This window comes from Plectropomus leopardus, chromosome 8 (assembly GCF_008729295.1).
Source record: "Plectropomus leopardus isolate mb chromosome 8, YSFRI_Pleo_2.0, whole genome shotgun sequence".
Classification (NCBI taxonomy): Eukaryota; Metazoa; Chordata; class Actinopteri; order Perciformes; family Serranidae; genus Plectropomus; species Plectropomus leopardus.
The window spans coordinates 33,146,625-33,162,513 of record NC_056470.1 but is presented as its reverse complement, the minus strand read 5'-3'; the positions used below and the strand labels follow the sequence as shown (position 1 = coordinate 33,162,513).

The 15,889-nt window shown below is 39.2% G+C and overlaps 1 protein-coding gene across 1 annotated transcript in view; it reads right to left on the bottom strand.

Annotated features, from left to right (window-relative positions):
* Positions 1–9,806: 9,806 nt before the first annotated feature.
* The window catches only part of fam120c (family with sequence similarity 120C), a 28,882-nt gene continuing 22,799 nt past the window's right edge, over positions 9,807–15,889 (bottom strand). Inside the window, exons 15-17 of the mRNA XM_042492322.1 lie at positions 15,452–15,587; positions 14,391–14,454; positions 9,807–13,327 (exon numbers count right to left, since the gene is read on the bottom strand). Of these exons, the coding sequence (XP_042348256.1) occupies positions 13,070–13,327; positions 14,391–14,454; positions 15,452–15,587 (458 nt within the window). The 3' untranslated portion in view covers positions 9,807–13,069. The remainder of the gene's footprint in view (positions 13,328–14,390; positions 14,455–15,451; positions 15,588–15,889) is intronic.

The window sequence follows — 15,889 nt, the reverse complement described above, 5'->3', positions numbered from 1 at the left end:
AATTGAATAAATTAAAACAATACAAATATAGTAAAACAAGAAATTATATTTTGAGTTTGGCAAATGTAGAATGTAATGTAATAGAAATAAAATATCAGGCAAAGCAAAATAATTGAATAAAACGAATACATACATATATTTATATATACATATAAATATATATTATATATATATATATTCTCATTTGCCTCAGATAAAAAAATAATAACACAATACTCAACATTTACAGTTATGAGAGATATCTCCTTTATTTGAATGCAAATACAGCTTACATCATAAAGACAACAGATTACAATGGATAATAATAATAATAATGATAACAATAATCAGGAATTCAGGCAAAACTTTACCAACACTCAAGAAAAATTATAGGAAAAATAAAAATACAGCAGCACTTAAGTGTTGCAGTATTATCATTAAAACTGTGGATTTGCTGTCAGGGCTCCCAAACCAAGATCCGATTATCTACATCTGTATCCACTTATAATAAACATTTTTTGTTTTGGGCACTGTTTTGAAATTTTACATAGAAAAAATCTTCTGTTTTCATTATTATCAGGCAATTTTTGATAATAATACTAATAATAAACTTTTTATTAATATAAACTAAATAATTTGGATTGTAGATTTTTAGTTTCATGGATCAAAGTAATAAAGAAAATCAGTAGATTAATCTGGTTAGTTGCACCCAATTTAGTTTAATATCACCAAGGACAGCAGCAAATGAGCTTTTTTTTTCCTTTGAAATACTGACTTCGTTATTAAAACATAACAAAACAAAAAGTTTGTTATTTAAAAATATATATATATATATTTTTTTATTAGTAGTATTATTATTTCAATTATTAAATTTTATTCTGTTTTTGTTAAATTATCTATAAACTATGAAGAAACAGTGTGTGAAAAGCTACATACCGGTAGGCAAAAGTGTAAATATGACTGTATAAGTTGCTGAAAGTGAAAAAAAGTTCATAAATGATCAGAACTGCTCATTAATTTTCTGCAAATTAAATAATTAGAGGATTGTTTCAGCTGTAAATAAATAAATAAATAAGTAATACAAAGCCCCTGCACCTTTAAGGAAAGGTTCACGCTGCGTTATGCTGCCACACTGTGGAAGGCAGTAAGTTGTATAGTTGTATCTCCAAAATAGGGGCAGCAATATCCCACACCCCACAACAACACAACTTACTACCTCAGCACAGCACGGCGACTGACACGGCCGCCCGCGCACACGCTGCCAAAACGCCAAAACGTTTCAATCTTAAATTTCTATTTATGGGATAGTGGAGTTTTTTGAGTTGTACGATGTGCTTATTAACAGTCATTGTATTACAGATCAGCAACAAAATGTATTTTAACCAACTAAAAAAAAATAGTAAATATAATAAAGTGTATGCTTTATCGGGACTATTTTCACTTTCCTGGCTTCAGACAGTTGTTTTCAACGGAAAGATATCAGCAGCTTCAGCTCCCCATCTTTGCTCTCGTCAACAGCACCAGACTCCATTAACAAAAACAGTCATTTTCGCTGGCTGAACACAGGAGCTGCTGCTCGACCGCTGCTTCCATCCGCTGGGTTAGTTTGTGTTACTGTGTGACTTCAGTGAATCCAAATTAACCCTTTTAAATGCAGAAGTCTCACAAAAACACAAATAAAATATCTATTTGAGGCAGCGGCAGACCAGCAGCTCCTGTGTTCAGCGACGTCAAATCGCAGTTTTTCTCAGTGGAGTCTGGTGCTGAAGAGAGCGATTTTATTCATTTCTCAGCTGGAAATCAGCGTCTGACGTTAAAGTGAAGCACACATGAAATGTTGATTTTTTTATGCATTTTTTTTCAGAGGCTAAAATACATTTTGCTCCACAGCAGTGCTTTGCTAAGTTTGCTGACGAAGCGTGACGACTGATCTCTCCTGTATGTAATATGCTGCTTATGAACAAACACCTCATAAAACCCATCTTAAAAAAATCCAAACTATCTCTTTAAAGCATATTTTTGTCTTTGTATTGAAGCTACAGGATATCAATGCTGGCACAATAACAATATATTAATACTAACAATAGCACTGTTGGTCACCAAGGGCAACAGAGGCTTCAGTCACCGTGGCAACTGAATGCTAGGCCGGCGGTCTCCGTCCAGCAGGTGATGGTTTCGGTTGCCGTGAGAAAGACAGTAGGCTGTATAGTTATCTCCCAGATCTGGTGTGATCCTAAAACTATACAAACTACTACCTCATCCCACAGCGCCCCTCTTTCTTCTCTGGAGCCCAAATTATTAAATACGTTTAAATTTGAAATATATAACTGCACAACGGAAAATAAACAGTCCCTGTAAAGAAAAAAAAAAAACATTATCCCACTAAGAAAATCTGCTTTCAGTCAATAAAAGCAGAATCAGAGTTTCTCCACGTTTCTTTCTTAATGTTTTCTTTAAAAATCGGCAGAAAAATTAAGTTTGAAAAAAATCAAAACAAGTATTTAAAGTTGTATGACCTGTCCAAAATTTAAAAAAAAAAAGAAATAAATAAAGTCCCTCCCCTGTGCTTAAAAATTATTTGACATGCTTCCCCCTTTTTTTTATAAATAACAAACAGTCCCTTAACTCATCTTGGAGGATGCGGAGGGCGTTTGCTTTATAAATTGGTGGTAAAATAAACACAAAATATACCCATTTACAGTTCTATGCTGTCGGAAATGTGAAAATCTGATGATAATTTCTGTTTTTACAGTTTCTGACCGTAATAAATTGTGTCATTTAAAGAAAACATGCCTTAAACAGGCGGTTAAATAAGCAACAAAATAAAGCCATTTTTTTATTTCAGGCCCCCAAAAGCCAGAATGAAAAACACAACTCCATCCTCAGAGCTTAAAAAATTATTTGACACAACTCCTCTCTCATGAATACCAAACAGTCCCTTATCTTATCTCGGGGGGATTTGGAAGACATGTTTTTCTTTAAAAGCAGCAGTAAAATAAATATAAAATACAGCCATTTAAAATTTTATGTGTTAAATGTTAAAATCTGATGAATTTCTGTTTTTACAGTTTTCTGCTACAATAAATTGTGCAATTTTGGGATTTTTTAAGAGTATCTGTCTTTCAAATACACCCATTTGGAAAGCATGTTTTCTTTAAACATTTCAACATCAGACTCTCAAAAAATAATTTCACATGCGTCCCGTATCATGAATAATAAACAATCCCTTATCCTGGAAAACTTAAATCTCCAAAAAAGTAAAAACCACATGCAACCAATTTAGATTTTTAATTTTTAGAGTTTTTCTCCACGTTCGTCCTTTCTGTCTTAATAAAAAAATAGCGATAAAATAAGTACAAAAACGAAGTATTTAAAGTTGTATGCCACTACCCTCCGCCAAAATAAAAAACATAAATCTCTCCTCCCCAGTGATTAAAAAAATAATTTCACATGCCTCCCACATCATAAATAACAATCTTGGAAGATATATTTTTTGTTTGTTTGTCTGTTAAACAAATCAGCTATAAAATAAATACAATATACAGCCATTTAAGCTGTAGCCCCTCCCCTAAGCCAAAATAAAAAAATTAAAAATAAGCCCATTGCAGTGCTTAAAAAAATATATTTGACATGCCCTTCATCCCATAAATAACAAACAATCCCTTATATTGGAGGATGCTGACATTTTTTTTTTTTTTTAAGAAATTGGTAATAAAATAAATATAATATACAACCATTTAAGATTATATGCACCACCCTTAAGTCAAAATTTAAAAAAACATAAGCGCATCCCTAGTGCTTAAAAATGATTTGTCATATAATAATATATAAATATAATATACCATTTAAAGTCGTACGCGCCTCCCCTAAAATAAAGGTGTATCCCTATTGCTTAAAAAATGATTTGACATGCTTTCATCTCAGTAACAAACAGTCCCTTATCTTTGTTTTTTTTTTTTAAAAAACAGCAACAAAATAAATATACAACCTTTTAAACTCGTATGCACCTCCCCTAAAATAAATAATTTTATCCCTATTGCTTAAAAAAAAAATAATTTTCCCTCTCATAATAAAAATCAGTCCCTAAATGTTAACTTGCTCATTTTTAAAACGATAACCAGGACAGAGAATAATTTGAAGAGGTGACCAAATCTCACAAGATGCTGTGCTCCTCAGGAGGCGTCCTGTCCTTGAGGAGGGTCTCCAGGGGGGACAGGGAGAACCTGGGGACCGGGACAAAAAAAAACAGACTATAAAAAGGAGGACACGCCGAGCTGGCCTCTCCAGCAGCGCACATCAGACAGCCAAATCCCCGCTAACGCTTTTCTGCCGTAGCTGGTGTCCTGAACCAGGCTAACAGGCTAACACGGGCTCCATCTCAGCTTCTCCAGCTAATAAACATCATCTGCTGATAAAAAAAACTCTCGTTTAGACGATAATGTCTGTTAAATGTGTAAAAACGAGTTTAAATGTGGCCGGTTTGGCTCTGACTGCAGCGGCAGACCTGAAGTCAGATATCCAGCTAGTTAGCCACACAGTGTTATCGGGCTAGCTGACAGCTAGCTGGAATTGGCGGTTCTCGACCTCTCGGTCCGCCCGCTGTCACGTCCCCGCCGGCCGCGCACCTCCCGCCGGGCCCCGCGGCTGTCGGTGCTCCGTCTGCGTCAGTGACGGTCGGTGGTGTGGAGCTCGAGACGGACGTTAACTCGTGAGCGGTATCGACCTTTTCTCCGCACAGGTACGGCAGCGGCGGCAGCGGCGGCAGCGGTGAGATGTTTCGGAGCCTCGCTTCACCACGCCAAAAATCACGTGACCGCCCCCCGGACGAGGCCTCGTGACGTCACGCTCGTGTCAGAGAGGTGTCGCGCGTTACATTGTTAAAAACATATATTTATACATTTATTATTATTAATTATATTAATCTTAATATCACTAGCATTTGTATTTATTAATATTAATAATAATAAATATATGATAATAATAATGATAATAATATATAAAATATTATTATCTTTATTATTCGTAGTATATATTATTGTTGTTGTTAATAATAATAATAATAATAATAATAATAATAATAATAATATAATTGTATGATTAAAAAGACATTTGAGGATTTGTTTGTGATCTTTTTTTTTTTAAATTGCATTATTTTGGAAACGTGACCACCCCCCGAACGAGGCCTCGTGACGTCACGCTCGTGTCAGAGAGGTGTCGCGATTTACATTGTTAAAAACATATATTTACACATTTATTATTATTTATAATATTGATGTTAATATCATTAGTATTTGTATTTATTATCTTTTATTATTATCATCATTAATAATAATAATAATAATATAAAATATTATTATCTTTATCATTATTATTATATTATTATTATTATTATTATTATTATTATTTTATTATTATTATTATTATTATTATTATTATTATTATTATAATACATATATTTGTATGGTTAAAAAGACATTTGCAGATTTGTTTGTGATCATATTTTTTTTTAAATTACATTATTTTGGAAACGTGACCACCCCCCAAAAATGTTGGAAATATTTTCTCTAAATGTTATTGTTCTACATGTAAACTGAAACAGTATCATGTTCTTTTGTTTAAAAAACAAAAATAAGAACGTGATGTTAATCATAAAATAAATCGATTAATAGTTAAAATACTCTTAATAGTTGTTAAAATGGTAAATAAAAACATAAAAATAAATATATAACATAAATAATAATAAAGAAATATGTTAAAAAAATAATAATGAATCTAGTAAAGACTACAATTAATAATAGTTAATAAATAAAAATAAATAAGTAAAATTCAATTAAAAGCCAAACTACAAAGGCAGATGGAGTGTAGTAATGAAAAGTTACCTCACCGTGACCTTTGGTTTTGACTTTTGGGACTTTAAAAAGATAAAAGCAAATCTGATGAATAACTAGGACCGAGACTTTAAAGAGCTTCAAAAACTAATAAAAAGATCACAGTAACCTTTGACCACCAAAATCTAATCAGTTCATTTCTGAATCCAATTGGATGTTTGTGCCAAATCTTAAAAAATTCCCTCAAGGCGTTCTTGAGATGTCTCGTTCAGAGATATGTACGTATTTACAGACGAACAACCCTAAAAACATAAAAATCAAGACACAGGACACAAGACGTACTTTTTTTACTAAAAGAATAAATTTTATTTCAGCACTGTAAGTCATTTCCCAACCAGTACAAACATGACTGCCATCTTTGTCTCTTTCTGAACCTTTCCTCCCCTCCCTCTGTGAGATCAGACCACCAACAGCCAGACAAATTTAAAAAAAAAAAAAAAAAAAAAGCTTTCTTTTTTTCCCGTCTTTCCACAAACAGTCCGGTGCTTCCATAATGCTAACAATGATGACAAATTATACCAACCATAATTATAACAGCAATAATGATGATGATAATATTTCTATAACAATAATAGTATGGGTAAGTTTTAACCCTTTTTCGCTGCACAGGTAGTTTCGAGTGGCCCTGGGTACTGAAGTACATGCATCGGTACACGAATGACAAGAAATAGCCCAAAATGATCAACTTGAGCCTCTCACTGGGACTCAGCGTTGGAGGGGGCGGGTCAAACTGGAGCTTGGGGGGGCTGTCGGGGGGTGGGGGGGGGGTGGCAGTGTAGAGAGAGACAGACAGAAAAGGGACCTTTACTCAAACTGGACAAGATGCTGCGAGAAACCTGCGAATAGATCAGAGCAGGTACAACACAACCGATGACTCCTTTCCACATTCTGTACGACAGACAATAATACTGTTTGACTTCTACAATACAACATAGTACATCTCTATTCTGGGACTTTTGGTTCTCTTTAACATCGTCAAGCTCTTCGGAGGCGCTCCCATTTGCGTAGGCAGTGAGGCAGGACGCTTTTATGCGCTGGACAACTCTCATCTTTTCACCGTCTGTCACAGAGAGGGTGAATTTTCCTCGCAAACACTTCAGCTGAGATTTAGAAACTGGAAATCAATCCTAAATTTTTTTTATAAAGCTAAAAGCCATGGGTTGTAATTTTGTTGACAAGACCACAGGGTCTTTTTACGGCTGCAGCGGTTGTTATATCGATTAATCGAGTCACAGTTCAGAGTCTTAAATGCCACAAAATTAGCGACGCCTTCAAATGTCTTGTTTTGAGACCTAAAATATACATTTCATCGTCACATCATTAAGAAATGAGGTTAACAATCATGTTGAGTTCAGATGAAATTAAAGAGAAAACCAAATATTAATTCAAGAGCAGGACGGTAAAATTAGATGTATGGAAGCAAATGAGAGACATAAGTAATATAATATTAAAATGTAATCATCACTGAATTCGAAGCATTTTACTCTAAACCATGTGCCTAGATTTGTTGGGATCACCTCTTTGAAATTAAAATTTATTTCTTTGCAAATTCAAAAGCTGAAAACACGAAATTGCTGGGTATTATGAGAAAAATTACATCAAAATAAATAAATAAAGCATTTAGTAAATTTTATTCCAATCTTTGTAAATAATATGGTGTAACAATCATGACACATTGGCACATATTTCGTTTTACTGTCCTGCTATTCCGTTTGACTTTTCTGCCCGATTTCATCTGAGCGCAGCATTATTCACTTTATTATCTAAAACATTTTAAGAAAACAGAGAAAAATGTTTGTTTTATTGAACCAACAGTCCAAAGATAACCAAAATTCTCACATTTCAGACGCTGAATGCAAATGTTTGGCATTTTCGCCTGAAAACTGACTCAAATTATTGATTGGCTGTCAAATTTGTTGCAGTTTTATTTTTTCGTGAATTGAATAATGGATTATTGAACTCATCGTTGCAGCTCTGAAAGAAAAGCTGCCAGTGGAAAAGCTGGAGCTGGAACAGTGGTTCTCAACCATGCTGACTTTTCATTTTCATACAAAACCAAATGGCACCATTATACCGTTCCGGTGTCTGATTTTAGACAGCATGCGGCACTGTGGAATCAAAGGAGGCGTGACGTTTAACACAACAGTGTTGGCCTCTAGTGTGACGTATCACGTAGGCGTTGGCAGCCTTTACAGACATTAACAACGACAAAAATGTCAACAGCAATCATTTATTGTCTGTTATGCGGCGGTTGATTTCATCCTCTGCTCGGAGGGTAAGGAGCTCCTAGACTTTGTTTTCCCAATTTTGCAGACATTTCGTCCACAGTTCTTCTTCTTTGACTTAGCCGCTAACTGCTATCAGCTGTTTTTTTAAATCTGTCGTGGTGAGTCGCGTACATATCTCGCTGTCATTCATCACACCCATCCTGCCAGCTGTGTTTTTTTATACAGACACCGTTGCGGCAGCTACCACCTCCCGTGGCTGCTTAAAATTCTATTTTGTACCTTAAATACAGAACGGCAAGGCGGCATAATGGCACGATATTCCCGCTTTGAACAGGAAGTGAAAAAAGGGCTATGGAGCATCAATTTAGGGTTGACAACCACTGAGCTAGAGCATGTTTCCTTAAAAACGGCTGCAGCTGCAGATTAATTAATTTTTGAAACAAGTTTGTTCACCACATAGCTGAATTATTTGAATATGACGTCTATCAGGACGCAATTAATCTCAGATTTGTGCTTTGAGGAGAATTCAGCCTCTTTTAGCAGCCTCCGTGCCCACATATACGAAAAGACTCAGCAACAGCAACAAGTTGCTCTTTCAGTCTGAGTCCGGGAAGTTAAAGGCAAGTTCGAGAGAGCACAACAGTTACATGTAAGAAAAAAAAATGCAAAAGAGGGCGCCAAAACCCCAGCGTGACTGAAAGTGTGTATTAGTGTCGATCTGAGCGTGTGCGGTGGCTCACGCAGCCTGAATTCAGTCAATGATTACACTCACTGTCCACACAAACCGTCTTTCCCCGTCTGTCTGCGTCTCCACGAAAACCACAGTGTTAAAAAAAATAAAAAATAAACAAAACATTGTTACCTCACAGACCTGTCAGGTAAATCACACGTGCTGTAATGTCATTTATATATATAATCATCAGAAAACTTGTTACTCGGGGGGCAAACCGTCGATGGCGGGCGGGGCGGGGCGGGGCGGGGCGGGGACTATAGGGGGCTTTATGGGGGTAGACGGGGATACTAGGTGTACTTTGGGTTCTCAGGTGTTTACAAGAGATGTTTCGCTGCTTTGTGCAAGGGCGCAGAGTTCAGCTTAGATTGATCATGAGTCGACCACGAAATCGTTATCAGGGATATTATGAGAATAGTGCAGACGACAATTTTTCGAAAAACGGGCAATATTTACTTACGTACATAATAAACGGTGGTCTAAAGATGCCATATAAAATACAGGTAAGGAAAATCGCAATCATTACAGTTCAAATCTCTAGGTTGGCTAAGCGTATTTCAGTACTAACTGAAGCAATGGTAGAAGGATTAGATTAGAAGATGTAATAACATTAAAAATAGTAAGAAAAAACACATTTGCACAATTGAATAAAACCGTATTTTTTTTCTGATTTTTTTTTCCAGACTCTGGCTAGATACATACAGAAACTGATTATCAACGTTAATATAACCTTTACTGTTAGTTGGGTTGATTAAGGGGCGGGGCAGCCCGAAGAGAAAAAAAAAAAAAAAAAAAAAGAGATAAAATAACGGCCAATAGAAACGGTCCTAAAGAGCTAAAAGGAGAGGCAGAGAGGGAGGTGAGAGGAGTGAAAGAGAGAACTGAAACACAGGAAGTGATGGGAGGGTTAAACTGTGTGTGAAGTGTGTATTTGTGTGTGACTAATGGGAATCAGTGTGAGTGTGAGTGTGTGTGTGTGTGTGTGTGTGTGTGTGTGTGTGTGTGGATGCGTTGTACTCTAAGATAGAGAAGATTCGGGGGAGGGAGAGAAAGTGTCATAGCAGGGTGGGGGGGCGGGTTTAGGATAACAAGCATAAAAATCACTGATCAAATATCTATCGAACTAAAACAGACAAGGACGAGAGAGGGACACTACATCATGTATTGTGTTGACTTTTTTTATCCATACTAGCTACTGTGTAACTCAGGGTTTAACATCTATGTATCTGTTGTGTGTGTGTGTGTGTGTGTTCGTGTGTATAGATTTCTGTGACACCTCTAACATGTATTTTTAATCCGTCCATGCAAACTTGAAAATGTGGGATTTTATATATATATTTATATTATTTTTTTTTTCAAAATCCAGAGTCAGTAGAATGTGTTACCAAAATGATCTCTGATGAACTGACGACCACTCCACTGGGAACTGAAACTGCACAAAATCACTTCAGCACAAAAGCAGAGAGAATGCTGCTGGTAACAAATGCAACTGAATACCTGTTTGTTATCGTGTGTGTGTGTGTGTTGTGTGTGTTTGTATATGTATATGATGCATGTGTATATGTGTGTGTGTGTGTGTGTGTGTGTGTGTGTGTGTGTGTGTGTGTGTGTAACTGGCGAGCGAATCGAGAGAGGGCATCGTATACCGGATCACGCTCTGGCTCGCCGCAGAAAAGCCATCTTCTAACAATGTACTGTTGCGATACACATATTTGTACTAATGTCAAAAGTTGAAAGCAGTTACGTATATGACTCCTAGTAATTCTAGACTTAGTATTTCGGCCAGTGGAGCTATATTCTCTAGCCTAGTCTTGGTGTCTGTGTATTACAGTCCTGTGTTAAGCCCGACGCTTGTTACCTACTCTTAACCTAAAAACACCGACAGCACAAGCGTGCTTGTTCCCGACCAATAACGACCTCTGATTTGGTGTTGGTGTAAGAGACGGCGGCGCGGCCCAGCCCCCTGTGATGACGAGCGTAGGCCTACACTCACGGCTGGGTCAACTGTCATGGTTGAGTTCATAACTGAGGGGATGTCTGACGCGACTACATTAACACTTACATATATAGTCAGGGTTTTTTCCTTCAAAACGGCATTTCATAAGAGCTTTGTTCCATGTCAATTTTGTGGCACACGATCGAGCACAAGTCATCAACATAGTAAGAAAATAAGGTGCTTCTTTGTTGACTTGCCTTTTTCTTTCTTTTTTTCTTTAACATAGCGAGCTCATCCTCTCGTAGTAAGTTTATAGAGATAACAATGTTCGTGGCCAGCGTCTCTCAGGCAGTATCTGTCGCTCTACTGCTTTGACGTCTGCAGTTGTGCTACCAGCTATTGTTGTATTTCCGTAGATGAAACCTACTATGGGGGGACACATCTCATTCTCTACAAACATAAGTGCTCTAATAAAACATTATCTTAGAAAGTCTCAGATTGTGAGCGGCACACTCGGGTCCGCCGTGAGGCCTCCCTCTCTCCTGTCATGTGATCCGACCCGTGAAGCCTCCGCCGTGTTCGGCCGAGGTGCTTCAGGGCCGGGAAGTGCTTCCTGCTGGTCTAAAGTGACACACCAGAGCTCCTCTGGGCTCATGGTGCTGGGATATGGTCACCACCAGAGGGTGGGGGGGATCTTTGAGGCTTGGTCGCCTTCGTCCCCTTTTATATCACCGGCTGCCGCGGTCGGCGAGCCGTTTTTTTTCTTTTTAAAAATACACTTTGGAAATAACTTTTTAGAAACGTGAAAAGATTCCCAGGAGTCCTTTCAGCTTCATTGCAAAGTTCATGATTGAACGTGTGAGGCCAGTCTGCAGGGGCACTCTGCCTGGCAGCAGTTACCCCAAAATTCCTCTCCGTTCGTTTCCATCTTTCGCTGGGCAGCATCATTCTTTTCTTTTTTTCTTTTTTGGCCTTAAACTCCAGAAGGTGCCTCAGAGTTTTTCATTTCTTTATCACCTGGTAGAAGACTGTCCAGTGTGGTTTAACATTTTTTAAAACAAAGTGCTTCTTTGTCTGAAACCACTCTGTTCACATTCTGACGTCTCGCAAATAGATCTCTACCTTTAAATGTAGCTCTACATGTCATAATGATTTACTTAGGCGCGGGGGACACCCCTCTCTGACCGTCAATTCACCTGGATAGGGGCTTGTTCAAATTCAATATATTTAAATACAACATTAAGTGCTTCTGTTGGGATAATACAATCAAAGCTTTGGGAGAAAGGGACAAAGGGGATGGGAAGATAATAATGCACTTTTTTTTTGGAGGAGCGGGGTAATATTTTGCATACTTTAGGGCTTAAGGTGCATAAATTCATGGGGTCTCTCAGCACAGCTAAGCGCTAGGCTTTGCTACATGGGTCAAAGTAAGATAGCACGCTAATACCATGGTGGTGCAGAAGTGCTCCTGTGATACATAACCAATCAATCAATACAAGGGGTTCGTTGCTAGTACGCACACTAAGATCGTGTGTTTAGCAGGTGCTGCTGGAGTGCGGGTGACGGGGGGTGGGGGGTCACTGCACAGAAGAATCACTTTGTTAAAATCTTACTCACACACCCAGAGTCAAACTCTCTGGACATCGCTCCGAATTCATTTAAGACAAACCTCACACGAGATGGCTATGGCAACAAACCGCATCCGCACACAACTACCGACCATGGCGACCAGGCCTAGATGCTGTAACCGTGGAAACCACATCCAATCTGTCACCGTAACCGCATGCTTAACATCTGTGTGCAGAGATTAAAACAATGGGACCATTAAAAACACAAAATAAGACATTTTAACTGTACAGATACCCATAATTAGGAGGAGGGGGCGTTTAAGTGGTGGGTTGTAATATGGGGGTGGGGGGTGGGGCTTCAAGCTTATTTTACTCTGAGTGCAGGGGGGGAGGCGTTTAGGATTTTTGAGGGGTGGGGCGCTTACAGACTCATGGAGAAAACCTCTCTTCATAAAACAATGTGAAACCACATGAGAAAACTAAAAAGGAAGTAACGGCTAACTGCTTCAGCCTATCACATGGAGCAGCTGGGAGGAGGAGGAGGAGCCTCGCCTCCTGCTCAGACGAGGAGGAGGAGGAGGAGCCTCTCCTCCTGCTCAGAGGAGGAGGAGGAGTAGCCTCGCCTCGCCTCCTGCTCCATGTGATAGCGTGCACAGATAGCAGGCGGGGCTACAAAAACAGGGAAAGGCAGTCAAACACAGAGAACTCTCTCAGAGCAGTGCGTCCCGGGAAGGACGCCTTCACTCCTCTTTCTGTAGCGCTCCGTCTGACGGGCAGTCGTCAAGGCAACAGGGGGCCTCCACTTCCACCCCCTCTGATTGGTTGTCTCTGCTGGCTAAGGCACACGGGATTGGCTGGGCCAGGGGGGCCAGCTCCAAGGGCTGGCCGATGGCGGAGGCTGCTGAGCTGCCGTTCAGCTGCTGAGTTGCAACCTCTGGCGTGGAGGCCGCCTCCTCTGAGGGCTTTGGGGGACTGCTGGATGGGGGCGGTGGCGACGTCTGGATGACAGAAAACAGAGAATTTAAAATGCAGGAACATCACAAAGAGGGAAATATAGCTGTGATCACTGTTCATGGAGAAAAAGTAGATTAAAGGGATAGTTCGGATTTTTGGAAGTTTTGCAAAGTTGGAAGTTAATTTTTGGTGGCTGGCTCCAAAATCTAGCAGCCTCTCGAGTGAAGCAAATGTAGCAGCCACTCTCATATTTTACCAGCATTTGGCTGGTGCTAATTTCCAACCCCTGCCTGTCAGTGTATTACACACAGTAGATGTCAGTTGGCATGCGCCCATTTTGGAGACGCAGGCGCAAGTAAGCTAAGCAGTGTGCTGCTGTGGGCGGGGTCAGCAATTTAACAAATTTCAGGTCACCTAAAGAAGTCCAGCCTTAAATGTTTTACATCAGTTTAAGCGCTATTTTGAGAGTATTTTCACGCTTTACCTTTCTGTCAAACAGCCCATTTCAAAGACGTTAACTGTTTCAGTTCTCCATCTATGCTCTCATTAATACCACCAGACTCTTGAGAAAAATAGTAATTTTAGCTCGCTGAACACAGGAGCTGCTGCTTGTTTGCTGCTTCAATCAGTTATTTTGTTGTGTTATTGTGTGACTTTGATGAATCCAAACTAATCCTTTTAAATGCCAAAGTCTCACAATAACACAAATAAAATAAGCGACTGAGGCGACGGCAGACCGGCAGCTCCTGTGTTCAGAGACGTTAAATCACTGCTTTTCTCAGAGGAGTCTGGCTTTGAAGAGAGCGATATAACAGCATCATTTATCAGTTAGAAATCACTGTCTGACTTTAAAATAAAGCGATTAAAATACTCTCAAATTAGCACACACTTGTTATTATTTTTAGGTGGCCAAAATACACTTTGCTGCCGACCCTGTCTGCAGCCTTCGATGGCTTTGCTTTCAGACTTTAGACGGCTCCTCCAAACTCGGGAAGTGTCGACTGACAGCTACTGTAGGTTATATAATGTCTATAGTTGAGTACTCAATGCAGCACCACTCAAAAATAAACTGAACTATCCCTTTAAAGGTCTTTGTGTTAATCGTACCTGTGATCTGTTGGTGGGTGTCTTTTTCACCCCCCGTACTTTAGCTGGAATCTCTTTACCCCTCCTGTGATCAGACAAGACGTGAAACACAACAATGATCAGTTTTCTGCTTTAGGGTTCGATCCCGTCAGAGTTTCAGACACATTTCACACAACATCAGAAGCAAATCTTTTACTTGAGCAAACTTTGCTAAAATTGAAAGGTGTAGGGATGACTGTCTTCTAGCCAAATTTGGCGAAACTCCCTCAAAGCTTTCATGTAATATTGCATTCACCAGAATAAGTGGACGCAGAGTCACAGTGACCTTTCACCCCCAAATTATAATGAGTTCACGTGGACGTTTGTGCTAAACCTGAAGAAATTCCACCAAGATATCACGTTCACGAGAATGGCACGGACGGACACAACCCGAAAACATAATGCTGGCTATCGTTGGTGTGAAGGCGGAAAATCTGACTGAGAAACAGACTTGATCTTCCTCCTGATCCTGAAACAGCCGTTCGAAACTCTAAGTCAATGACAAAATTTTGTCGATCCAGTATGAATTGGTCATTAGAAAGACAGTTATTCTGAAAGTGTGGAACAAAGAGATATCCCTGTTTTCAAACCGGGCTTAGAGGTTTCAGGTGGACAGTATTCATGCCAGGAAACACTGATTAATGTCATGCTAGAGATGGACGCTCCTGTGTTAAACATCATGCATGTCATGCCTCCTTTGAAGCCGTGATGCAGTGTACAATCACACACCGGAGCAGCATGGTGCCACCATCGGTTGGTTCTGTGTGAAAGTGCAGGGGCGGTATAAAGGGGGGACTTTGTTGCGGCCCGATAACGCGATCTGTGTAAAAGCAGCTAATGACGAAATATTATTCCATGTTTTGGTTATGGACTTCTCAACCAGGTTCATAATGAGTAGAAATATAATGTTTTTATCACGTTGGAAGGCTGGTGGAGTAATGATACTATAACTACACAAAGAATACTTTGAGGATGTCAAAGATCAACATTAACTTCATTCTCAGTCATCAGCCTTATTGATTAAACGTCATCATCTTACTCACCCTCTCCCTGCTCCCACTGACACCACCTGCATGTTGAACCCCCCTCTCCCACGGACTGGTTTGTTCCCAGCCCACTGGCCGACGACCATACCAGCGATCTCCAGTTTCCCTCCCTGAGGTGGGATGGACTGAAGGCCTGAAGACAGAAGAAAAGAAGTGACGACTCAGACTCTTCTCACTGTAGAGTCTCAGATACCGGACCACAGCTGTGTCCCAGTTCCACACGGCTGTGTGCAGTACGTCCTCTATAATGTTCCTTTACAGGTTTGTTGTAGTTAGTTCACAAGAATTTAGAATATTTACTGTTTTATATTTACAGGAAACTAATGCAACTAAATGACAGAAACCAGGCACCGTATATCTGGAGTGAAATGAGGTCTACTGTCTCTTTAAATGGAGGCTTTCATTAAATTCATTCATATTTTATTCAGCACTATA